The sequence below is a fragment of the Scophthalmus maximus genome, chromosome 22, assembly GCF_022379125.1.
Source record: "Scophthalmus maximus strain ysfricsl-2021 chromosome 22, ASM2237912v1, whole genome shotgun sequence".
NCBI classification, from domain to species: Eukaryota; Metazoa; Chordata; class Actinopteri; order Pleuronectiformes; family Scophthalmidae; genus Scophthalmus; species Scophthalmus maximus.
In genome coordinates, this window is record NC_061536.1 from 4,192,372 (window position 1) to 4,218,630 (window position 26,259).

At 42.8% G+C, this 26,259-nt stretch overlaps 1 protein-coding gene and 1 long non-coding RNA gene across 2 annotated transcripts; one reads left to right on the forward strand and one right to left on the reverse strand.

The window, feature by feature from the left end:
• Positions 1-2,433: 2,433 nt before the first annotated feature.
• On the reverse strand, positions 2,434-21,063 carry col1a2 (collagen, type I, alpha 2). The gene is made up of 50 exons (XM_035620525.2): positions 20,862-21,063; positions 19,038-19,042; positions 17,628-17,663; positions 17,031-17,114; positions 16,453-16,509; positions 16,260-16,304; positions 16,050-16,103; positions 15,842-15,895; positions 15,643-15,696; positions 15,476-15,529; positions 14,852-14,905; positions 14,448-14,492; positions 14,141-14,239; positions 13,806-13,859; positions 13,354-13,452; positions 12,926-12,970; positions 12,556-12,654; positions 12,399-12,452; positions 12,188-12,295; positions 12,023-12,076; positions 11,783-11,881; positions 11,470-11,523; positions 11,250-11,348; positions 11,085-11,138; positions 10,935-10,988; positions 10,753-10,806; positions 10,487-10,540; positions 10,333-10,377; positions 9,905-10,003; positions 9,584-9,691; positions 9,400-9,453; positions 9,221-9,274; positions 8,361-8,414; positions 8,183-8,236; positions 7,929-8,036; positions 7,716-7,769; positions 7,441-7,494; positions 7,082-7,243; positions 6,839-6,946; positions 6,101-6,208; positions 5,813-5,866; positions 5,605-5,712; positions 5,411-5,464; positions 5,170-5,277; positions 4,989-5,042; positions 4,789-4,896; positions 4,404-4,647; positions 4,105-4,289; positions 3,737-3,979; positions 2,434-3,518 (listed from the first exon to the last, which is right to left on the reverse strand). Exons 1-50 carry the CDS (start codon positions 20,929-20,931, stop codon positions 3,372-3,374), a joined length of 4,059 nt encoding a protein of 1,352 aa, XP_035476418.2. The 5' UTR covers positions 20,932-21,063; the 3' UTR covers positions 2,434-3,371.
• LOC118291959 lies at positions 18,737-24,073 on the forward strand. The gene is made up of 2 exons (XR_004786797.1): positions 18,737-18,991; positions 23,779-24,073. It is a non-coding gene; the product is annotated as an uncharacterized LOC118291959 (long non-coding RNA).
• The last annotated feature ends 2,186 nt before the right edge of the window (positions 24,074-26,259 follow it).

The window sequence follows — 26,259 nt, forward strand, 5'->3', positions numbered from 1 at the left end:
GATTGGACTACTGCACTATTTCCACTGTTAATATTTCATGTAAATTCTTTAAATGTATTCTTCTTATTCTTCTTTATTTTTTGCATGTGTGTATTTTACATTTATTTGTGTAGATATTGTATATATATATTTTTAAAGTGTGCTGCTGTTACACCGGAATTTCCCAGCTTGGGATAAATAAAGTAACTATCTATCTATCTATCTAAAAAATAGATAGATAGATAGGGCGTCCCAGGCACATATCCATTTAGACATCTTAGTCCAAAATCTCTAAAATTACTAAACAGGCTATTGGCATGGGGTCTCGTTGGGGGGGGGGGGGGGGGGGGGGGGGGGGGGGTCATTCTCAGTCTGCATGTAGCCGACCATAGAATTCAAGGGAGTCCTGACAATACTGCCGTTGTTATGGATTAACGTAATCAGCCATTCTCGGGGGCCCCTATGACAGTCTATGGCATTGCACTGAGGATTTGCACTTTTACCGGTGCCTGTCCATGTTATATAATGCAATATCTATTTGATTCTATTTAATTTAATTATATAACTTGGAGTTTACACACACACACACACAGAGGAAGGTGTCAAGCTGAGCGACACTCATTAACCTCAGGAGTAACAGGACAGCAGCTCTTTTTCAAATGTTGCGGCTCAGTTGCTCACTTGCCCTCGAAGCCACTTCTCCAGTGTTTTTGACGCAGCCCAGTGGGGTGATTTTACGGCTGTTTCCAAGAGCAAACGTCTTGTTGTAGATGTTTACAACAGAATATCTATATCAAATGATCTACATTTTTTCAACCCCGCGGCATTATGATAACTTATGTGCAGCTTAATTGTTTATCATTGTAGGCTCTCTTTTTGTGAAACCTACCAACTCACTGACTACACAACTGGATTTGAGGACACACCTGTGCACACACATTGTTTACACGGTAACCGTGATTCACCCGGCTGTGCACACAACAAAAGTAATGTGGTTTCTCAATGTCATCCTTAGACCGCAGTGTGAGCAAATTAGGCATCAGAAGAGCTGAATGTCAGAGAGTCTTGTGAGAGTCAGCCTCCAGCAATGGCCTTCTTTAGTCTGTCTGTGGTCTCCTCTCAGTATCAGTTGTTCAGAGCAGTGTTAGCATTGTGTGTGTGTGTGTTTTTAATAAACTAAACTCTGGTGACCGACTTTTAGTCAGAAGTATAGTTTGAACAACAATAGATCAAAAACCCCGAGGTTTACTGTGTTTCACAAAGGTTGGTCCTAATATCTGATGCATGTAGTACAGAGCAGGCAACCTGGGCCACTGGATGGTCTATGGGTCATGTGCATAGAATAAAGGGGGGGGGGGGGGTCAACATTTTCTTCTTTTCTTTACTCCAGGGGCAACCATGTTAATCCTATCCCGCAGTTTGGTATTTTGATCTTCAGTAATTTTGTCATAATAAAATGTGGTAACCAGTCAGACTCAGACAAATACATTGGAAGAGTAGAAAAAAAAAATTAAAGAGCACAATATTGAAGTAAAGATGTTAAGTGGCAGGAACTGTAAAGTAAGTACAGTATGTCGATAGCGTAGTTAAATACAGGGTGAAATGTACTTTGTTAATTTTCATCACTGCTGTTGAAAAGGATTTCAAACAAAACAAAAAAAGGTAATTTCTGCTTTGGCATTATAATGTTAAGTCAAACATTACAATGTGTTTGTAGTCTGTATTGTTAAAGGTCCAATGTCTGGTTTTGATATCATTAGCTTTGTGCATTAAAACACATTGTGTAGAAATTTGTATATATTATTATTATATTTATATGTGTTTATTTGACAGCCCCTATGGCTTAATGCATAATACATAAGGCAGGGGTGCTAACAAAAAAACCCCACACTGCCACACAGTGGTAATTGAAAGTGCTGCAGGTGACCTTTTCTTTGTTGATGTCCGCAGTTCACCTTAAACAGAACTGCTTCGACATTTTATATCATCAACCAACTTATAGTTTTCCACAAATTCTGCATATCTCAGTTCCCACACCACAATGTGCTCACACTGGTTCTCAGTGTCTGGAAAAAAAAAATCTAACCAATATCTGTGTGCATGCATTACTGCAATTCAAGCCTTGATCCAAACGACAGAAATTTATTTGGATGCAAAAGCTGTATTATGCAAGAAAAAGCAACATGGGAGGATGCATATTTACAAGAAACAATGCACGTTAGTAATCACACATTGGCATGGACAGTGTAAACAGAGATTTACTGTACATTAAAATTAGATGTACTGTTAAAAAGCAAGAGAAAGGGAGAAGGTAAATCAGGATATGGCTGTGTTTCCACAATGTGGATGTTTATGTCCATGAAGATTTGTAAATCAACAGCCAAACTTAAACCAAAATACAGTGCCACACCTCCAATGGTGTCATTAAAACATGAAAGCACTTAAGTCACTGAGTAGTGTGTTTTGGAACATTGGACATGCTTTATTTCAGAACTTTTCACAATTTATTTAAACATCTCACATATACAAAATAGGTACAATAGACTTTGTGGTGTCATCTTTTGAGAGAGAGAGGCCGACTAAAAACCTTTCAGAATTGGATGAAATATGTGCTGTCAGTATGAACACTGGGTGTGGGAATTTGAAGAGATAAAAAAAGCCTGAACAAAAAACCAAAACAAAAAAAAAACTTCTAGACAAAACAAAAAAAAAGAAGAAGAACAAAACCAAACCAAGAAAAAAAACCAAAAAAAAAACCAAACAGACATAAGGTTTAGGTGCATTCCACCTGCTTAAAGTGGGGGAGTATCAGGGGATGAATGCAAGACTCCTCAAAGGTCAATACAAAGTAATACAGTAAAAAGTGGTTCGCTCCACAGCTGCATATTAGCACCATAGATCTCTGCTTCAAGTAACTGAGCACCTTCCGATACGGGACAAAGCTTGAAGCATAAGAAGTCGCAACATCTCGGTTGTGGACCCAAGTTTTGTCAATAGTATTTTCTTTAGGTACAGGCATGAGGTAGTTTAAACCTTTTTTTCATGGAAATTGTGGTTTTAAACCTCCTCCTTGGAAGATATACAAAGACCACAAAGTGATGCATACTTTCAGCTTTTTTATTACACTTCTTTTATTTTTTACAAAAGGATGACATGATGTCCCACAACAAGGTGTTTTCCCGCGTCCCTTTGGGGTTGCTGTATTAATTTGCATTGCACAAACGCTCCGTTCAGTCCATTCAGTCCTCTCTGATGGTTGCCCATCTTAAGCAAGTGGATGTGCAGAGAGAAATCAGCATTCAGTATAAAAAAAAAACAACACAGAAAGAAGGGCAGAGATTTTGTTTTTTCGTTCTTTCTCTCTTTTTGGTGTTAATTTATCATGAGTCTATTTATTTGAAACAGACTGGGCCAATGTCCAAACCAAACTCCTGATCAGCTCCACCAATGTCCAAAGGTGCAATGTCGAGGATGGGCAGGCGAGATGGTTTATTTGTTCTGTACTCAATCACTGTCTTGCTCCAATCACCAGTGTGTCTCTGCGGGGGTAGAGAGAGAAAAGGAGAGACTTTCAGAATATTGTAATGTGGCAAAAGAATATAAATCAGCTTTGTGTCATCTGATCATTACTGCTTTCATTTAACAGTTCATCAACGGAATAAATTTGTCTCTCACGAGGGAGCAAACAAAACCGAAGCAATGACAGTAGCAGAGAAATGACCAAAGAAGCTAAGTGAAGACGCAAAGAGCTACTCACAGTGCAGCCGTCCTCCAGCACGGAGAAGGTGAAGCGACTGTTGCCCTCAGCCCTCAGCTCCACATCGTTGGAGCCCTGGAGCAGCACAGCCTTCTTCAGGTTGCCGCTCTCACCATCCATGTAGGCAACGCTGTTCTTGCAGTGGTAGGTGACGTTCTGGCTAGCCTGGTTGGACAGCAGGCGCATGAAGGCCAGCTGGGTGGCCATGCTCTGTTGGCTGAGGGTCTCATCATTGTAGGTAAACTGCAGCAAAAAGGAATGAACAACAGTCAGTACTGTCAAACATGATTTCATATAGAGAAAACATTGCATATTTTCTGGGCTTGTGTGTTTGTGTTGGACTAAAACTCCAATCTGTAGATGCTCACCTCAGTACCACCGTTGATGGTCTCTCCGAACCAGACGTGCTTCTTGTTCTCGGTGCTTCTGAACCAGTTCTTGCGGGCGATGCTCTCAGGGTGGGCATAAATGCAGGTCTCGCGGGTGGCGAAGTCGCAGAAGACCTTGATGGCATCACTGCTGCTGCCCTGGTTGGGGTCAATCCAGTAGAAACCTAAAGGGCAGCAAGATAACCGGATTGAGTTGAATGGAAAACAGCATTTCAGTATCAGTGGTCCAGTTTGAAAGCTTTGGATGAACATTTTTTATAAAATATCCCTGAGCGTACCGCTGCTCCAGTCGGGGTGGGTCAGTTTGATGTCACGGCAGGTGCGGGCAGGGTTCTTCCTGGATCCCTCAGGGGTCAGCAGGTTCTCGATCTGGGTGTTGAGGGACTTGATGGTGGCATCAACCTCGTAGTCCTTGGCTCTCAGAGCGGGCTGATCAGCTCTGTACTCATCATATCCGGAGACATCATATCCACCACCGGCGGGGCCGGGAGGTCCGGGCAGACCGGGAGCACCAGCAGGACCCTAAAATGGACAAGAGAGGGAATCACACCTTAAGTTGTATCCTTTGCAGATGATCCTTTGGTGCACAGTGGAGCTAAAGTTTGTCCTTTTGCAAATCAAAGTCAGTGTTTAAGCAGGTGAATACACTCTAGATGTACTTACAGCAGGTCCAATGTATCCAGGGGCTCCACGAGAACCAGGAGCACCAATAGTTCCATGGCCACCAGCTCTTCCATCCTTACCAGCGGGTCCGTGGGGTCCGGCAGGTCCCTGAAGAGGAGATGATACATGACACATTCAGACATCAGTCTTTTTTGGGAAATCAGGCATCCCTTATTGTGAGAAATGATGGTTCCACTCACTCTGGGTCCAGAAGGTCCAGCGGGTCCAGCAGCTCCAGTGTCACCGGAGGGTCCCTGAGGAGAGAGAAAGCCCACAATTGAAGGACAATGCATTGACAACCTTGATAAGACTCTGTGTTTTAAATGCTGACATCTGTTGGTGTAAATGATGTGTGCATCATGATGGTGTGCCATCACTCACAGAAGGTCCAGGCATTCCCTGGAGACCAGCGTGTCCGCGCAGACCCTTCATGCCTCTCTCTCCCTTGTCTCCAGCGACTCCCTTCTCACCACGGGGTCCTGAAGGTCCCTATGAAACACAAACACACACACAGCCAGAAACATCAGATTGTTACAAAAGAAGACAATTTCCATGCCCACATGTTATGTGCTGGGGATGTGGTTGGACACATTTTATGCCTCTCCTCGTGTACTGTACTTACAGCGGCACCTCTAGCTCCAGCGGGGCCAACATTTCCAGAGGAACCACTGGGGCCCTAGAGACAAGAATAAAAAGATGAGTGACACAAGATGATGATAATAAATTAGAGCTGTTGTTTATTCTGAAAATGTTGCAATTTGTAAAGGATAATTTTACTGATGTAAATGATTATAACAGGTTGCTGTCTATACTTACAGACTCTCCACGGTTTCCAGGTCTGCCAGCAGCGCCACTGGGTCCAGCAGGTCCAGGGGTACCAGCAAGTCCCATGGAACCAGCAGATCCAGGCTCACCACGGTCTCCCTAAGAATGGTGGGCACATGCATGTCAGATCGAACTATAGGTGTGTGTATTTGTGTATTCTGTATACAAACATGCTTTAAGATTTATAAGAGGGCATTACCTTGAATCCAGCAGCACCAGGACGACCAGGAGGTCCATCGTTACCAGTGTTACCCTGTGGACGGCAAAGAAAATTACAGTTTACATAGTGGTTTCTGTTATGTCTCAGGCACAGGTTGTGAGTCCATGGGATATTCGGCATAAGAGCTTTTTTTGTTCATCTACTGTTCATTTCAACCAAGAAATCCAGACCCTGTCCATACCTGGAATTAACAGTTCTAAGTATATTTAAGTATTCTCTCCACACAAGATCACAGGTCACTAATGCGGGTCCTTGTTAAATCCTTACCTCACGTCCAGCCTCTCCCTGAGGTCCGGTCATGCCAGGCAGACCAGTGTTTCCAGGGGGACCACGGGCTCCAGGGGGACCAGCGGGTCCAGCTCTGCCAGGCTCTCCCTGTGGTAGGATGCAGAGAAAAGGGTCAAATAAAATCCAGGGCATCATGCTGTATGTGCTGCATGGTTGATCTTTTCTGTGTATTGAAATCAGCCTGCATAATGGGCATGGTGACAGAAATCAATAACTTGCAACAAATATGTGTGATCTTTTCAAACATGTGTGATCTGTTCAATCTTCAAATGCATGAAGCTTTTTACTTTTTTATTCAAACATTTCACCGTTGTGTATCACTGTTTGAACTAATAACAATTCCACTGCCACTACATATCTGGGACGACTCCATCAAGTTTAAGATAAAGTGTTACATGGGTTTGAATGATATAAACAAACATGGCTGTGAACAGGTGAATATTTTGCGCGGTACAACAATGTCGGACGGCTGTGGCTCAGGAGGTGGAGCAAGTCGTCCACTAACCAGTGGTTCTATCCCTGGCTCTTTGGGCAAAACACTAACCCCCCAAATTACCCCTGGCGGCTGTGCCAGTAGTGTGTGTGTGAAAAAAGCGCTGCATATAGAAGCGCTGTATGAATGTGAGTTTTTCAGTAGTAAGTGCATTGAGTGGTCGATAAGACTAGAAAAGCACGATTCACAGTCCATTTACCATGTCATTTACAAAGTGCACTTACCAAAGAACCAGCACCACCAGGTGTACCACGCTCTCCTCTGGCACCAGGCAGACCAACGAATCCTTGAAGACCAAGAGGACCACCAGTTCCAGGAGCACCAGGTGAACCCTAAACACAAACAGGACACATAAATGCACTGAAGATGAAGATCTATAGGTGTGTAGGTATACAATGAAGACATAGCCTCAGTAATAACTTTATGCTTCATAGTCTCAAAAAAAAAAAGAATGGTCAATAACTTACAGGTGGACCAGACTCTCCAGAAGGTCCCTTCTCTCCAGATGGACCAGGTGGTCCAACCATACCCTGCTCTCCAGAAGGACCAGCGGGACCAGAATCACCACGGAGACCACGAGGGCCATCCTTACCAGCGGGACCAGCAAGGCCAGGAGGTCCAACAATACCCTGGAGAGGAAGAGGGCAGGTTAATGTCAAATAATGTAAGAGTGTGTTTGGTGCAGTGCGATGTGAGTGTAGAATGTATGATAGCTAAGGAAACAAAAATGGCTATGGCTGTTGTTCATTACATGGGAACTAGGCAGTTGTGGCGTTTGTAACTGTGCGTGTATACAAATAATTGTAAATTTAAACTCAATACTCACAGTGGGACCAGGAGTACCCATTCTTCCAACAGCGCCAGGGAAACCAGTCAGACCCTGACATCAGAAACACACAAATTCAAAGGTTATACATATGTTTGTGTGAGTGTCTGTGTGTGTGTGTGTGTGTGTGTTATGGGTTAATATGTAATATTTCACTACTTTGAATGAGGCTCGTAGAGCTATTGTGAGTGTTTTTTTGGTATGTTTCCATGTTTTACTGCATGGATGTAATGGGTCTGTTCAGGAGGAATTATTTTTTAGGTTTCAATACTTACAGGAGGACCGTTGTCTCCACGGGCACCAGGAGGTCCACCGGGGCCAGAAGGACCCTAAATACAGAGAAGAAGAAACCAGGAATAAATCTCTTCATAAGTTATAAATTCAATCATAAATTGTATCCCACTGGGAGTTAATACCAATACAAAGCAAATACTAAAGCTAAATCAGGTGCAAGTATCCAGTATTTGTGCAATGTGAATGGTACTAACAGCAGGTCCAGACTGTCCAGCGGGTCCAGAGGGGCCAGAGGGGCCAACTTCTCCCTTAAGTCCAGAAGGTCCACGCTCTCCTCTTGCTCCAGGCTGACCGTCAGCACCCTGTAAGGAGGGGGAGGAACAGAGCTTGGTCAATATCTGGGCAATTGTGTGTGGATTTATTTGTGTGATAATAGTGATATTCTGCTGCTCAAACAGGACTTCCATATGCTATATTGTATTGTAAAGGGACATGGCTGCTAGCTTACAGGGGGTCCAGCGAATCCGGGAGCTCCAGCAGGTCCAACCTCTCCACGCTCTCCCTGTGGGGAACAGAAGTTGGTCAGAAATATTCATCAGATTGTTTTGTCAACAGGTCATTTAGGGTGAGTGAGGCACCACGGGTGATATTTGTTAGAATGAAGGAAGTGAAGCTCTGCTACTTACAGAGCCTCCACGAGGTCCAGCGGGTCCAGCAGGTCCGAAGGAACCACCCTCACCCTGCAGGATAGAAAAGTTAATGTTTCATTAGCTCAGTATTGTCGCATCCATCCTACGATTAATGATATCTATCTAATAAAATACTATTATATTATATTAGATAGATAATATTGACAGGCAAAACATATAATATATTCATTTTCTTTAGCAGTAAATTTGAAAAACCTTATATAAATCAATTTGCAAACTGGATTAGCTCAAACAAATTCAACAAATTGCATTTGTTTTGCCATGTCATGCAAATCTACTGTTGTTGTTATTGTGTGTGTCCAGTGTGTCTTTGTTCAAACAGACAATAAAAAGTCTGGAAACAAATCACTGCTGAGCGCAACCTTTGCTAGAACAAATTGCAAATGCATCAAATTGTTTTCTGCATTTATCATAAGGTTATTATCACTGCTGTACTGAATTAAGCTGTGGGATCAGCCATTGGTGTAATATTATAAAATTTCCATCAGGTGGCAGTATTGAGGTTCTAGCTCAGGACACCTTAAAACACTGTGGGTAATTACAATTTTAACTACAAGGGAGTGGGAGGTCCATAAATAAGGCTTGGGCTTGTTTGCTTGTTCAACCTTTACACTACAACAGTGATTTGATCTTCACAAAACGTGTTAATGGCTTTCTTTCTTTTGTAGGTCACTGGTACGGGAGTCGGCCATCTTGAATAATGCTGGTGGCAGCCATTTTTAGATAACACAAAAGTCGCATGGTACCTGTCTGTATAATCCGTAATACAAATGTTTTGGTGGTTGCTGTTGGTTATTTGTTTTGTGGTAAATAATATCCATGTATCACCGACTTACCTTATCACCATTGGCTCCAGTGGGTCCAGGGGGTCCAGCGGGTCCAGGCATACCCTACAAAGAGAGAGGAGTGGGCTTTAAGACCAGGGCTCAGATTTCTTAAGTCAAAACGCTAGAATCAATAGTTACAATTTTCTTATATCACTTTATAGAGTTTAGGATTAGAGCATTTAACTTACACGGGCACCATCTCTGCCAGAATTGCCATCAGGGCCTCTGTGTCCACCCTCTCCCTATAGAGGGACAGAAGGTTGAAGACAGAGAATGAAAGAGAAGAAACATATTCTCATTAACAAACAAAGTTATTTTGAAGGATCAATTATTGCTGAATTTGTAGTAGTGTTACATTTTTGTGGAGCTTACCTTCTCTCCCTTGGATCCAGGGGTACCAGCACCTCCACGCTCACCAGGCATGCCACCAGGTCCTTGGTGTCCAGGACCACCAGCAGCTCCAGCAGCGCCAGGCTCTCCCTGGAAACAGGCAAGAAAAACTATAATTAATTTTTTATACCAAACAGATGCTTCTAAAAGCATCAAAGCACCGACGCATACTTTAGGTACAGTACAAAAATTCTTCGGCACTGACCTGGTGTCAGCACACTTTGCTGCAATTTTCTGTGCTCATCACTTAAAACTGTAACCTTGACTTCCCACAGGGTTCCCGGCCTGGGCACATCATCTTACCTTGCCACCATCAGCTCCAGGGGCTCCAGCAGGTCCACGGGCTCCCATTGGTCCCTGAGCTCCAGAAGCTCCGGCAGCACCAGGGCTACCATTCTCTCCCTGGAGGAACACAGATGTGGTCAATATAATGTCTCCAGCTGCTATAAGATGATTTGTTTGTTCGCTTTGTTGTCAAAATGCAGAAGTAAATCTATTGGAATTATTATCTATTTAGAAGACTGCGCTTTTAAAGGTCTAGACATCTTACTTAAATTGAAAAATCAGTAAGGCTATTGGAAAATAATGGGTCTTGATTAATTTGACGCAAATAGATCCAGTTATTCTGTTACGAAAGGACTATGTGGAAGCTAATAAAGGCTCTGTGTGTGTGAACTTTGAAAAGACAGGCATGCGCTCTGGAAAACAAAAACATGGTCAGGTGAACGTACCTTGGCACCTGCAGGTCCAGCAAGTCCCTGGTCTCCTGGGATACCCTGTAGAGACATCAGTGGTTGCTTAAAACATGTACTGATAGTTGTACATTATTTTCAGACTGACTATTTTTCATAGGTGAAACGGGGTGTGTGTTTGTGTATTACTTACTCTGTCTCCGGCCTTTCCAGCCTCTCCACCGGGTCCAGCGGGGCCGGGCAGACCCTGAAAATAATCAAGAAGCAACATCAGCACCAAGGGAGTCAACAGAAGGAAGTGAGGAGGTCAATGATTAAAAAAACCCTCCTCAGATAATAGGAAGAATACAGAATAAGCCTTTTACAATGAGTTTAGGACTGAAAGGCAGTAACACAATGTGGTGTTTCCCCTTTTCTCTAAATTGCTGATTTTAATAGAGACAGATGATGGATCCAAACCTGGAAGCCAGGAGCTCCAGAGGGTCCCTGCTCTCCCTTCTCACCAGGACCGCCCTATTGGGAGAAAGAGACAAAACCAATGTAAACATTTTTTAAACAAAATCACATCATAAATGTTGTATGTTTTGGAAAAACTGCAGTTAAATGAGGGTGAAACAAGTGCTGTATGTAAGGATACTTACAGCAGGTCCCATGACGCCAGTGCCGCCGTTGTTGCCATCAGCTCCAGGGGCTCCCTACAAAACAAAGATAGAAATATGACGGTTTAATGGACGGATCATGTGGGTGTCAACATTTTCTATGTGATTACATTATGTATTTCTTTCACTTACTCTCAGTCCAGTAGGGCCAGTGGCTCCTTTCTCTCCAGGCTTGCCATTCTCACCCTGAAAGAGGTAAAAGGCTAGTTGAGCACAGGCTGTGATATAAAATATTTAAATCAAACAAACAGATTTTGTAGTATTCCAAATGTTTGTCTTGGCTTTATTTATACGTACAGAAGCTCCTTTGGGTCCGGGGAAGCCAATGTTTCCGGGCTGGCCTCTAGGTCCAGCTGGGCCGGGAGCTCCAGTGCGGCCATCTTGTCCAGCAGGACCCTGGAGGAGGAAACAGGGAGTACCACAAGAAGTGATGTTAACTGAAATTTTTGAGTAAATATGCTCGAAAAACTTAATAAATGAGAACATGTGTTTAAGTGTAAAAGTCAGGTTTACTTACAGCAGGTCCCTCCTTTCCTGGGGGTCCAGAGCTTCCGGGGCTTCCTGGGAGACCCTGTGGAAGATAAACAATTATCAGTCACTAAGATGTATGAATTTCAATAAATTTGTACTGTTACAGCTGACGCCTGAGGCCAACAAACATTCACAAAAATATCTTGGGTTAATTGCCCACACAAAAATCACATAAGCACCATTGCTCCAAGCTGTGCTAATTCGGTTATTAAAATTTTTCCACAGGCCTATTCTCCCTTCAGGTGTCTCTGTGGGGATCCTCGTCTTTGTCCAAAAAGAGAATTTAGCAAAAGACTCACCCTGAGACCAGCTGAGCCGGGCTCACCAGCACGACCAGCATCTCCAGGGGGTCCACGAGGTCCACCTGAACCAGTGGAACCACGGGCACCGGGCATGCCCTGCGAGAAGGAGACAAAGAGGTGGAAGAAAGTTTCACAACATGACTGAATGTTGACCATATGGTATGAGTAATTACATTTACTTATGTGTTATTTAATTGCGTGTCAGTGGGATATGATTGATTTCGTTTTAAAACTTACAACGGGGCCAGTTCTTCCCTCAGAACCGGGCATACCACGGCTGCCGGAAGCACCCTACAGGAGAAAAAAACAGGCATTAACAGATGAAACCAGTACCCTCCCTCTGGATGGGGATCTGTATGAGTACAGCAGCATCCATCAGAAAAAGGAGGCACTGGTACTCACTCTAGCTCCACGGCTGCCAGCAGGGCCAGTGGCACCAAGCTCACCAGTGGGTCCTCTCTTGCCCTCCTCACCCTGAGATCCGGGGGCTCCCTGAGGTCCAGAGTTACCCTGAAGACGGCAACAGAGAAGATGCAGTCATGGACAGTGTACATGGATGTATTCCTATTCCGTTTTGGTGAAATTCACAAACATGAACAGGACATGAACTTACAGGCTCTCCTTTGGGACCAGAGTCTCCCTTAACACCCTGAGTACCAGGATCTCCCTGCAGACAAAAACATATGGAATAAATAAAAATAACTGTCACATGTGTTTGATTAATGATGAAGTGTTTTTTTTTATTTGACTTTTATTGCATGTTGACTTACAGCGAGGCCTCTGGGTCCAGAAGCACCCTGAGGACCCTGGGGTCCAGGTCCTCCTCTTGGTCCAGGGAAGCCAGGAGCTCCAGAAACACCAGCTGCGCCCTAAATGACAGCAATGACAGAGAGGTAAGCATCACATAGGAGCATAAATTCAAACATCACATTTATTTGTTTTGAAATATGTAGCCTTTATTGTCATTCACTTGTAATAATGGAGACTATATTCTAGTAAAAATTATTTAAAAAATAGTATCCATGTTTCATTATTTATGTGTAGTATGTGCATAGTGATCGAGGCCTGATAGTTATAAAATCTGTGTGACCCTCGATAACCTTATGACCTTTGCACCTCTGGTACAACTTGAATACTTACAGCAGCTCCCTTGGCTCCGTTCAGGCCATTAGCACCAGGGTTACCCTAGGAAAAGAGAACAAGAAATTATGGAAACTTATCAAAACAAATAAATATGAAGAATAATTTCATTAACAAAAAGAAAGATAATTATGAAACTCCATAATACTACGTTATGAGAAAGAGGTCATAATGGATCTCAGTGGTAATGATTCTGCTTTCAAGGATAGGCAAACCATTTGTGACATGATAAATACTAATATCATAGTATGAATAATAATAATAATAATACTGATGCATAGAAAGACACCAGAATTTTGATACTGATTGATCTTGGCTAGAACAACCCAACTATCTTTTAACCATTCAGGCACACAAAATCAAACTCTTTCACCGGAAGACAGTGAGGTGTCTGGGAAGTTTGGGCAACAAAATCTTTGTTTACTTACAGCGGGACCAACGGGGCCGCCAGCACCATTGGGACCGGGCTCTCCTCTAGATCCCTGAGGTCCAGCTGGGCCAGTAGATCCAGCACCTCCAACCTCTCCCTGTCAAAGTTGAGACACATTCATAGTCACACACTGTATCATTTATACCCAATGGATAATTATACTGTGGTAAAATCAGCATGGGTAAGTAAAACAATGTATATAGTTGTGTAGATGATAATATATTATCTAAGATATGAGTACTGTGTTTCAACTTTTTGATATCAAAATTAACATTCCAGAGTTACTGAAGCTGATTCATATTTGAATAATTCCCTTGGGGATACAGTGTAAGAAGATATTGTGTGTAATAGTGCGTGACTCCAAAGTGGTTCCACTGCATGTTAATGAGATTTGTCTACTTTTGTGACCACAATCAAGAACCTCTCTGGGAGGCAGGAAGTGACACCCACCTTGGGGCCGGGGCCACCGGGGAAACCTGGGGGACCAGCAGCACCAACGGGACCCTGAGTAGAGGAACAGAGGACACAACATCAGAATTTATGCCAGACAGGTTAAGGTTCACATCAAGGTCAAACATTAAGAAAGGCTGTTTGTCTAACATGGGTGCAATGAAATTGTAAAGGCAATAATGGCATTACTGGTCCTTCACCTGCTCCTGGGTATTCAAATGTATAAGGTATAATACTATGTGGTATAATTTGTGCATTGAGATAGTAACCGTGATAAGTTCAATAATCGAAAAGAGGATTCATTTTACAAAGGGGATTTGAGTGTCAGTACTCACAGCAGGGCCGGCGGGGCCAACATTGCCATCAGCACCACGAGCACCAGCAGGGCCAGCAGGGCCAGCACGACCTCTCTCACCATTCATACCACGAGATCCCTAAAGGGAGGATACACCAAAAAACAACACACAAGTGATGAGAAAAAGGTTATAATACAGGTGGGAGATTATACATTTTGGTCTAAAAAAGCATATTAGTGCAGGTTTATTTATTAAATTTGAATTATGGGACATTGGCCAAAAGAAGAATCTAACCAAGACGGACAGAATCTTGCTCATATATGGTGAATCTTGAACAAAAACTTACAGCCAGTCCAGGGCTTCCAGAAGCTCCATGGGCACCAGGCTCACCCTATGGGAGAAGCAGGAGAAGGTGGATCAGAGAAGTGTCTCCGGAAGTGAGTTATGAAGAGAGAAATTGAGTTTATCAAGTCTGCTAAAAACGTATATGCAGTATTTGTGTGTGTATGTGTGTTTTATTTTTCCAGTTTACATTTGCAATATTTGTAAATCCGTGTCTCTTCGTAGAAACTACTAAATTTACTCTTCAAGAGCAAACTGTGGAATGAAATACCAGGGCATACCCATGAAATCTCAGCACGATGCTGGTATCAACATGTGCACAGGACAAAGGGAAACTTGGTTCCTTCATGAAACAAAGAACTGAGCAGGTGTATTTTGTTCCGGTCATGAGGAAGGTTTCATTCTTACCTTGGCGCCAGCGGCACCAGGCTCTCCCTTGCGTCCATCCAGACCAGTGTAACCCTGAAACACAGAGAGAGAGTGATGTTTTAAGATGCTTATAGAGGTTAGGTCTTTAAGTTATCACATAAAGGACAGCATAATAAAAATTGTGATGTATAAGTGCAGAGATGAAGAGAGAAAAACGGCTAATAGGAAGAAACTGAGGCGAGGAGAGAACTGGTTTGAGGATAAACAAGGAATATGATTGTTTGATTGCCTAATTAATAATTCACATGGGAGAGGAGATAGCCAAAGCCTCTTGTGAGAAGTCACTTCTCAGGGGTTCCACATCTGGCACTCTACATGGAAGCCCCCATGAAATGACTTCAGAGATGTGGCAGTCATGCTCACAATTTTTATTCTCATTTTACATGAGGAGTCCTCATTCAAAATCTTCATTAGCAGTCTTCATCTCTCCCAGTGATGCACAACCTTTGAGTCCAGTTTGGATGCAAGACAGTTGTGTATTTAAGTATATTATTTCCAGTTTTTTTATGCTTTGGAACTGATTTCTTTAAGCTGATTGGACTCCGGGGGGCAGGACCGAGCAGGTAAAGTTCAGGTCAAGCACAGGAGAAGATCAACACTCACTCTGTGTCCCTTCATTCCTGGAAGTCCAGGGGTTCCGGGGAATCCACGAGCACCCTGCAATTCAAAGCAAAGAGAATATCACTGAGAGATAGTCCATATCTACGATACTAATGTCTGTTTGTGTCTTTCTGTGTGTCATTCTCCATGTTTTGGCGAAGGTCTCTTACCTGAGGGCCGGGGGTACCTCTGTCACCGGGCTTGCCAGGTCTGCCATTGTTACCCTGTGAGTCAACAAAATAGTTTTTTCACCATTAGACTTTTCAACAAGAACCTATAGCAACAGCTCAAAAATAATACCATGAGAGCATAAAAAAAAACAACAGAAGCCCTTGAAAGGTACTTGTAGAAAATCAAACATGTACGTACGTCCTCTCCAGATTTGCCAGGGGGTCCAGGGGGGCCACGAGCACCAACGGGGCCCTGGGAAATAAAATCGAGAGAGTTAAAATCTCATAGATGACAAATAAGTTCAACTATCACAATGGCATCTGATAGGGAAAGTGACATGACATCCTTCCCCTTCTATTTAAGTAATGAAATGAAGAATTGTGAATATTTTGGAGGATGATCTTACAGTCTGACCGGGCTCTCCGGGCTCACCAGCATGTCCTGTGTGTCCCTGAGGTCCCTGTTGAACGAGAGGAAGCGCAGAAATCAGCCATGATGGAGGCAGCGTAACAAGTGCAACTGCGGATTGCCTCTTGAGGTAATGTGTGTGAGTAATCGATCATATGTGATCAGATCATTAAATAGGGTTAAATTTGCAGTCGGCGTTTGTACTTACCGGGGATCCCGGAGGTCCGGGTGGGCCTCTAGCTCCCATTATACCCTGAAAAGGAGAAATAAGTTAATAATCAATCACCAGACTAAGGCATTGTTGTCATATACATTAATGAAAACTGTACCAGGACTGTAATCAATATTCAAAATAGCTGTAAATGTGTGTTGTGGGGTGGGAGGAGTAGAGGGGTCCTCACCATGGGTCCAGGGCCGGCATCAGGGGCTTTTGAACCATCGTACTGAGCAGCAAAGTTCTGTTGAATAAAAAAAATAAGGATTAATACATTTGTACATAATAAACCTCTATTATTATAGAATAACAAGGCTGTTAGACAAGCAGAGAATTCACCCAATTCAAATAAATCATCATCATCTTTTTGAAACAAACAAAATTATCATAGTAAATTTTAGTTTGGTAAAAAAGTGAACTCCCATAAATTGCAATTGGGTATCAAACATTTTTAAATAGTAACAGTAGTAACCTAGTTATCTAGAATCCATGTGTCACATGGTAAAGGACAAAGGGCCAAAGGTCATGGGGTTACAGGACCACTAATGAGGCAGTGGGGTCAACAGAGGTTGATCAAATTTGTCAGGGTGACACAGCACAATGGGGAAATATGAACATTACTAGTCAAGTGCTGTCACCGCCTGCAGCCTTCTCTCTTTTTCCAATGTGGGTCAGATTTATACGTCAAACAGACACATTTCAGATCACGTTTGCTTTAAAAACAGTCATGGCCTATTATTTTACAAGTGTAAACAGTGGACTTACTCCTCCGAGTCCAGGGGGACCAGGGGGGCCAGCGGGGCCGGGGAGTCCAGGTTTGCCATCTCTTCCATCTGGGCCCTTAGGACCCTGTAAAACACAGATGATATGGTAAGCAAAACGCTGTTATGGAATGAACAGCTCCTGGTGGCTGGGGATGCTGCCATAGCATGAACTATGTGAATTCTCGAAAATCTATTTTATGAATAAATAGATTATAGATGTACAAAATCAATGAAGCTGAACAACTGTTGTAACAAGTTGTGCTATTGTAAATAATGTTGACCATAAACTTAATTTTTGAAACAGTGGAGAAAAGTAATACTGTTAAATTCTTTTTTCAAACTTTTGAAACACAGTTAAATAAAAGGTAAGAGTTATGCTGAACATCATCTGTAATAAGGGTTCGGCTGTTATTCTCATCTGCACTAAGGCTGTGGGTTATGTAAACAAAGGGGCGTGGCCTACTAAGGTTGAAGGGTCAAGTGACGTTAGCAAAAATCGAGCCAAAGATGCTTCATGAAAACACTGAATAAAATAATCAACTGGCATATGTGAAATTGTTTCGTTGATCAAAGGCAGCAGAGTTTCAGTTGAACTTACCCTGTCACCTCGAGGCCCTTTGTCTCCTCTGGGACCCTGCAGCAGAGAAATCACTCAGTCAGACCACAACACAGAGCAGATGGCTCAGCTTAACACCACGTCAACTCCAAACTATTCTTTTAGCAAAGCAGGCCAGCGTCCTTTGAACTAAAGCAAATATCACTAAAAAACTAAATCAGAACCCAGATTTGAAATGTATTCTAATGAGCTGGTATATGTAAACGTCAACAAAATGCGTACGTAAACAATCTTGACCTTACAGAGGAAGGACAAGCAAGTCAAAACACATTTCAGGGATTAGACTAGATGTCATAGAGATGTGCTCTGACATTTTCCAATCTGTAAGAACCATTTTAACCATGTTTAATGTGTTTGATATGCCACACTTTATAGGTGCCACATGACATATGAATACAAAAGAAGATAAATAAATGTATGATTTATTTATTCAGTCTTTTCAGGGTTTCTCAGGTCATTTGGGCAATGTCGCACATTAAACTGCTCTTTTGCATAAGCGTGACATTGTAGTGGCCATTATTACATGAGAGCTCAGCATGCAATATGATATCACAAGAATATATAGCCTGAAAGATACTCTAGCAGATACAGGAATTAAAAGGATAATACGGCACAGCCATGTGCATGTGCTGTCAATGATGTCAATGAGATGCTTTATGGAGCAGCAGGATAAAACATCCCAAACCAGACTCAACAATCTCTTAGCAGTAAGAGCATGTTAGTCCATGGAACGATACAAGTTACCAGAACCTCACAGTGCGCACTGCACCTTTAAATAAATAAAAGTCTGCTGCCTGAGCTGCAAACATCAAGCTGAGAGCTGTTTAATTTTAGGCAATCTCAATTACGGGCCGAATCATTTAAATAAACCATCACCAGGCTTTTCATCAGAGGGGCCTAATTCCTACACTCATTAATAATTCAATAAATGTCAAACTTTTTTTGGCTTGTTAGAGATCAGCTTCCTCTTCCTAAATGAAATCCCTATCAAGAAGCTGAGGAAAACTCCAAAAGTGACCCAAAGCCAGCTGTCAGGAGCAAACCTCCCCTTGCCCCCTCTCTGCTGTCCTCAGAAAGGATCCTTTGTACCAGCCAGGCCCCATGGGTGCCTGAGCACGGCGGTTTTAGCTTTCATTGACACACGCTTTAGCCAATTGGACCCTCACCTATTCGTGGACAGGAAGGGGAGAAAATTGCAAGAAACAACTTTGGTTCAGCGGCAGAGATGAAGTGCTCTGCCGTCGCTGAGATTGCTCAAATGGATCGAGAATGGAACGACCGAGAGGTCTCTCTTTTCATGGCACATTTCTCAGCGTTCACAGGGGGCAAACGGCAAAGAGGACAAGGTAAAGCTAAATCTTTGAGATGTGTTGCATGTGTGTGTGTACTAACCGCATCTGTGGCGTTGGGGAGATGACGAGGAGAAAGAGGGAGATGAGGAGGTTGGGGAGAGAAGAGGGAACAATCCGTTAGAACACGACAAGCATTTGTTTGAACAAAACAGTCATTTGTAAAAGAAGCAATGTCATTTCTATTCATCTGTATACTTCTTCAATGAGTTAACATCCCGCTACAGCTCAGTCGGAAGCACTGTTTGTTCTTGTGCCTGATAGGAAAAAAAAAGGTCTATAAAAGTGTTTACACAGGATGAGGAGTAACTTCATTTTGCAATACAATAGAAACCATTTTTTTCGTGGTCTCAGGGCCTCGGCATCAACTGGGGCACAAAAGCGTCAGTGTGTCAGAACATAACTACAAATGTCACCTGTATTTGAGAACGCAGAACAAATGTGTCTGAGATGTCTTAAACAATAAGCTCCCCCGCATTCCCCACCGGATTTTTTTCGACTGCCTGTCTGCTGTTAAACGTTTTCGAAGCCCGCGTCTGAAAAATGTGTAACTGAGGGCCATCAGTTTGTGGAACTGTCTAAACGAAGTGTCTAAGTGAATCTCAGTGATCAATAGCATTCCACATATTAAGGCCCCGGCTGCCAACAGGCCTGAACAGGTAGTGTTATACCCCAGGGACAGGAGTAGTTGGCAGACTTCGGCAAACGAGACGACAGCGACAGCGTCTGTGATGGAGACAGTGCAACGTCTGCTGCCTGGTGCAATTCTATTAAAGGCGCATAAGAAGGGGCCAGGGCCCTTGCAGATCTTTTGACTTTCAATTAGAAAGGCTGCTTGTTGTTTTCAGAATTGTTAAATTGCTTTAATTTCGATTCTGCCGTTGACTGGTGATTCGTTCATGGCTGACGGTTGTATTTCACATCTGCAACGCGTTGCAGGTGCAAAATCAACCACCCTCCCTGAATCCGGATCGGCTGGTCATGGCTGGACTTGACACCGCTGGGACCTCCCTATGACCTCGAACTTGTCGTGGCCAATCTGGACCACAGGGTGGCGCAGTTGGACGCTCAAAGTGATGTGAGGCTATTGAGTTCCCCGTTTGATTTGCTGCATATATGAAAAGAGAAGCGAAAAGAAGCTTCAACTGCAATTGTGCATCTTGTGCACTTCTCTTTAAATGTTTAGGTGATTCAAACGGTGCTACAATATAAAAGCATTAACTTCAAAGAAAGTCAGAGACTATTTAGCTCAAAAAATATATTTAAAAAAAATACTGAAATATGTTCTAATATATTTAAGCAATTTCTATTCAAGCTTTGATAAAGACTTGTCTCTTCACGGAGGAGAAATAAATGTAACTGGTGCCAAGTAGATGTTTGCATCCATGATCACCAGGGGGAGACATTGTAATTTCCTATAATAAGGCGTCATTCCCTGGACGTCTGGATGGAACAATGTGTACAACGCCCCACAAACTTTTTCCATCATATGTCTCAAAGAAAATCCACATTAAGACCTATTTTCATAACACCGCATGCATTAAAAGCTCCGAAAAGACTACTTCTACGTCTCTTTCAAAGCAACACAACTTTTTTTTCAGGAGTGCGACTTCTCCCTCTCGGGAAAAAAAACCACCCTGATCAAATGATAATAATTGTATCCTTGGCCCAAAAAGAAAAAGAAAAGCGAAGAATCCTCTGCTTGAGCCCTCAATCCGTTGAGTTTAATTCGGCAGTGCTTTGAGCAGTCTTCGGGTTCACCTTGATGTAAGTTCCCAACAAAAGTCAAGCGCAAGATCCTCAAGCAGTGGGACACGTAAAAAAATATCCATCACAGAGAAAAAAAAGAGCAGATATTCAAACTTACATTGACATGATGCTAGGTATGAAGTTACTGCAAGCAGCAACAGAATCCGGGTATCCACAAAGCTGAGCATGTCTATGCAGACATGCAGACTCCTTGTGCTGCTGTGCCCCTGTTTTTACACCACCTTCAAGCAGGCATACAGTTGTGATGACACGAGTAACTCCAAACTTAGCAAGAACCTGCTGCCGTGATGCTAGAATAATAAAGTTCTAACAGGCCTATATATACGGCAGGAGGGTCCCTGGTCTGCGTGTCAAAAGTCAGCCCACCGGCCAATCAGAGAGGAGAAACCCAATCTGACTCCCATCCCTCTGCTGCTCGCAGGCAGTCATGTGGTCCTGCATCTCCCAGCCTCCTCTCCACCAGAAACCGTTTGGCAAAGCTTTGGCGATGATGACGAGTGCAACGTTTTAATTAGATCCATTCTTTTTGAGGACGTGGACAGCGTCGAGGTTTAAAAGGCAGAAGAAGGGCTTACGTTCCCCCCCCCACCCCCCCTCCGCCTCTTTTACGGGCTGAGGCGAGTCCGGAGAGTCAGTACTGAGATTCAGGCGCCGAGTGTTCAACACTGCGCGCAGTTGGGGCTCGCGCGTAAAATGTGCCCGTTTTTGTGCCGCGTCGATGGGCATCGGTTGGCACCGGGAGAGCCTGGGTCCTCTCTCTTGCGTTGGATTTTATATGAATACTTAAAGAGAGATTTTAGTATTTTCTAGTTAATCGTTGCTGCCCTGTTGGCGTTCAATTGGAATGGATCCATAGTGTGTCGTTTTAACGCGCGGATTTGTTGAAAAAAATGTGACGCCTCAACCTTAATTTTCATCGATTTGGGAGCATTTTAGTGACAACTTTGCTGTATGGAGTGGTGCTGCGTGGCTACAATATTCTTCAAACTGCCAAATAGATTTAGTGACATATTTCATTTTTTTTTTCTCCACACAAGTGGAAAACATATGCACCAAGCATTTCAACCATGTGTTAAAATAAAAGCATTATTCGGTCCCTGCATCAGATCCTTCTGTGACAGTTCAACAGCATTTTTGCTTCTTTTTAAAAATGTATGGATATTGAACAAACCAAAAGCACTGATTTATTTACTCTGCATGAGCCTGTCAGTGGAATGCAGTGGTTCACATACAACACACACACACACACACACACACACATACAGCTGGAGACTCACACTGACAAAAGACAGGTGATAAGGAGGGATTTAGTCTCAACTCCTCTACCCCTCTCTCCTTCCCCGAGCAGCTCTTACCTGCCCGCATGATCAGACATGTCATCTGCTCTACTACCACTCCAACAACTCTCAGCGTGGCCCTCGTGCTGCCTCGTACTGCACACCCAGACCCAGAGAGTAGAGCATACGACGTTAACATAATCCTATAAGTATTTTGATTTTGCCGTGAAGCGTTCCATGTTTAAAACACGTGGATGATAAATTAACTCAGAACATCTTCCGATCAATGACAAATTTAAAGGGATTTGAGCCTTTTATGACGTTTAAGAGGTCTGGTGTCTTTGCATATGAGGGTAAATCATTTAACATTGAAATTATTGTATCGATTATTGCATCCCTCCCATCCTTTTCTGTGTTTCTGGAATGGAGAATTACAGCATCTTTTCTCTACACAAAATAAAAAGGGAACATATGATGATTCCTCATTGCAACTTAAATCACCAAGATGTACCTGATACTCTGACACCATGAAGGAGAACGCACTTAATAAACACTAGATGATTGCTGTGACCAAGCAAAGTGTTACAGTTGGAATGGATAATCATCACCTACTCTGATGAGCTTGGACGGACACATTGCTGGGCTTTTATACTGTAATAACTACATATTGCTGCAGATAACTATGATCATAAAAGATTGTGTATTTTTATTCTAGTATCAAATGTGCATTTATTAGCTCTAATTCAGAAACTCAGAATGAGTGGAGAGATATTATTGGAGGTCGCATCCAGGCTCGGCTCTCTTACAGATAACTGATCATATCTCAAATAACTGCACAGTTCTTACTTTCCTCCTACAAACAGGCCTGCTATATGCTACCCCCCACATGCCAAGAAAAAAAAGTCATTGTAAGACGCTCCCGACAGCTTCACCTCATCTCTTCCTTGTGTCAAACTAAAGAGATAGGAAGAGAGAGAAAATAGAGGAGTGGGAGGGGCGAGTGAGATGAAATGTGTTTTAAAGATGGCAGAGCTCCCACTCACTGCAGAGCTACATTCTCATGTTTGTTGAGGAGCCGGGGCCTTGAAGTAGCTGCAGAGACCAGACAGGCGGCGTAGGAAATCAAAGATGGCTGCAAAGCTCCACATCATCAAACTTTTTTTTCTCTTGATTCCACCACATTCCACGTGAAACAGTCATATCAGGTGTTATCCCAGGGAAAAGTTGCACTTTGCAGAAGTTCAGAAACAGGATTTGTAGTTTTTTATTTTAACATGTATTATAGCTAAAAAAAAAAAGTGTGATTTTTTTTCTCCAATTCAACTCTCAAAGTAAATCAAAATCTATTTTCCCCAAGAATGTGAGAGTGTCCTGCGGGTTAAAACATTAAATCACTGGGAGCAGACGCAGATCTGCTTCTTGACTGAAGGTCAGCAGTGGTGACTGTTGCTGCTCCAGCTTCTTGCTGTGTGGCTGTTGGTGGATTCAAGCAACAATTCTCAAACCATTCAGACATATCACAATTAACTTTTTTGGGGGGGAATTTGTGAAATCCTTGCCTTAAAAATATTTATTCAGGAAATGCAAGAAGTTTTCAGAGACAGAAGGAATGGCGACAAAGTGAAATGTGACCAGATTATATTTTTATTCATCTCTTGACCTAAAGATTCTTTCTTTTAAATCCTTCAGCCATTTTGAATCGAAAAACGTGCGCCTCTTGTCTTCTCTCTCCCATAGTGTTGCCAGCTGCGACTGCAGACAGATTCCTCCAGATGTGCTGCGCTCTGATTGGCTGTCCAAGTTGGTTCCTCACTGGTCTCAGTCACTGAGTCTCAGATTTCCATTCTGATGCAGAAGAAGGCGCTAAGGATTATGGGTGGAGCTGAGCCTCTTATGTCAGGGGTGGCTGTCCACCCGTCAGCCAGCTGGTAAGGAAACAGCCCGCGACTAAAGAATCAAGGAGGAAACAAGATGTGATCGACTGCTGTATTCTGAGGTGGAAATGTATAACTTAATAAAGGGGTATATCTGATGGTATCAATTCATATTGTGGCTGTAAATCACAGAGAAGATCAGATGGTAATGCTCTTTGCTCGTAAGAAATATGAATGTGCCCCATATTATTATATAATCTGAAATTTCAGTCATATCTCACAACAATGCCTATAATCAAAACTCATATTGAAGTGGCACAAGCAAGATTCACAGTTTCACATGAGAATATCTGGAGATCACACTTACAATTTGACATCAGCACAAACATCTAAACTGATGGTAAGGTTGGCCATCCATTTCAGGGAAATGCGCCTCATCTGCATACATTATATTTTTTCTTCTTGAGGGCTTCTCCTTTATTTTGTCACCTGTGTGTATGAACTGCATTGATATTTCGAGTGTTACATCTAGTTACGTCTCCTACCTAGGAAGGTGTTGCTCAATGAGGATCTGGACGGAGCAGAGCAGATAGGCCTTTTCCACCAACAGGAAACTGGTTCTTGAACCGGTTCCATTCAGGGTTATATTAACGTTGGTGCCATCTAGCAAACTGGCGCTGACTCTGAGCATTGACACCTCTTCTGGATTGTAAAACATATCTTTCTACATTAAAATAAGGGGACTATATGTACAGTAGCCCACACACTAAGACACTGGCAGCTGTTTGTAGAGGAAGTTTAGTGATGGAGAAAGAGAAAGAGAGAGTTAGTGATTAAAGAGGAGGAGCACACACACACACACACACACACACACACACACACACCTATAATCCATTCACCGGCTAAAGCAAAGTGAGAGAAGACAGAGATGAGAAAAGATCAAAAAATATGTTTGAAGGTTAAAGGAAGCAGAGGGTGATGGATAAAAAAGTTCAGACACTCTGCCCTCCGTGACACTCACACATACAGAGAGGCACTAATTAAACTACACACACACACACACACACACACAGACACACACACACATACACACACTTGCAGACATGCAGGGGCGGTTGAGGTTTTCAAATTACAGCCTATATTCCAGGCAGTTTTTTCTCTCTCTCTCTCTCTCTCTCTGCTCTGAACCTTTGAAATGAACCTTCCACACTGGAATACTGATGGAAAAACTAGAAACTACGAACCTCAGCTTGTCTATGATAAAAATGCTTGTCATTAATAATGAGAATTTAAGCCGTGCAGTGTAGGGCTGTTGTGTAAGAAATAGCAGTTGCTGCATCTTTCTTCAATTTTGGCATCAAATACCACAACAGTCTTTTCTCACATCTTTTTGCCTTAACTGATTTCTACTGGGCCCGTTGGGAAGTTGGTTAGTAGAAGGAAGAGAGCAAGTATGAATCTGTTCAGGAGTAATGAAACTCAACTAGCAGCGCCATCAAACAATAATTCACAAAGTAGAGTTTACTTTTTACATCTGTACAAAAGACTGCAGCTTAAAACAAAACACTGTAGTTTTACTTGCGTGCCCTTGGACGGAGCCAGGGTAGCTGTTTCCCTCTGTTTCTATATGCATCGTGCTAAGCTAAGCTAGCCAGTTGTAGGTGATATAGCCTTCTGTCCAGCCATGAGACATGACAAGAGTCTTCTTATCTAAATCCATAGTGACTAAGTGTTTTGCAAATAGACAACTTCTTGTTCCTGTTTTCATTGAAGCGCTCATGAGTGCGGGTCAACTCTGAAGATAACTTTCATTGATCAGCGGCCGCTGTTGCCAACATTAACCACCATAGGCTACTGGATCTACCAATTCATGTCAGGTCATAGCAGTGAATTTAGTTTTTCAAGTTAAGCCAAAGGGTTTTGACAATTATTTCATCAACAAAGCTTTGCTTTAAACCCAGGCATCGAGGACTCAACTTTGAACAAAGCTTGACTGCAGCAGTTCACAAAAAATTCAAACCATGCTGGTTTATTTCTTTTGCACAAATTGATCCCCCGAAGCACCGTTCTGCTGCTGGCACAGACACGAGGGTTTTAAGGCGATCCAAAATGCAGGCTGAGATCAAGAATTCAGCTCCCCTGTTGCTGCGACAGGCCTGAGCATATATCAGCATGCTGAGGGTACCGGTATTATTCACACAGCTGACTGGCTGGGCAGCTCCCGGGAAGGAAGGAACTGGGGAAGAACTAGTAAAAGAGAGGCCGGGCTTTTTTAAGGAGCACCCATTTAGTTTAAGTGCTTCAAATTATACAACACTCGGGCCAAGTTTGTGATGTGTCTGTG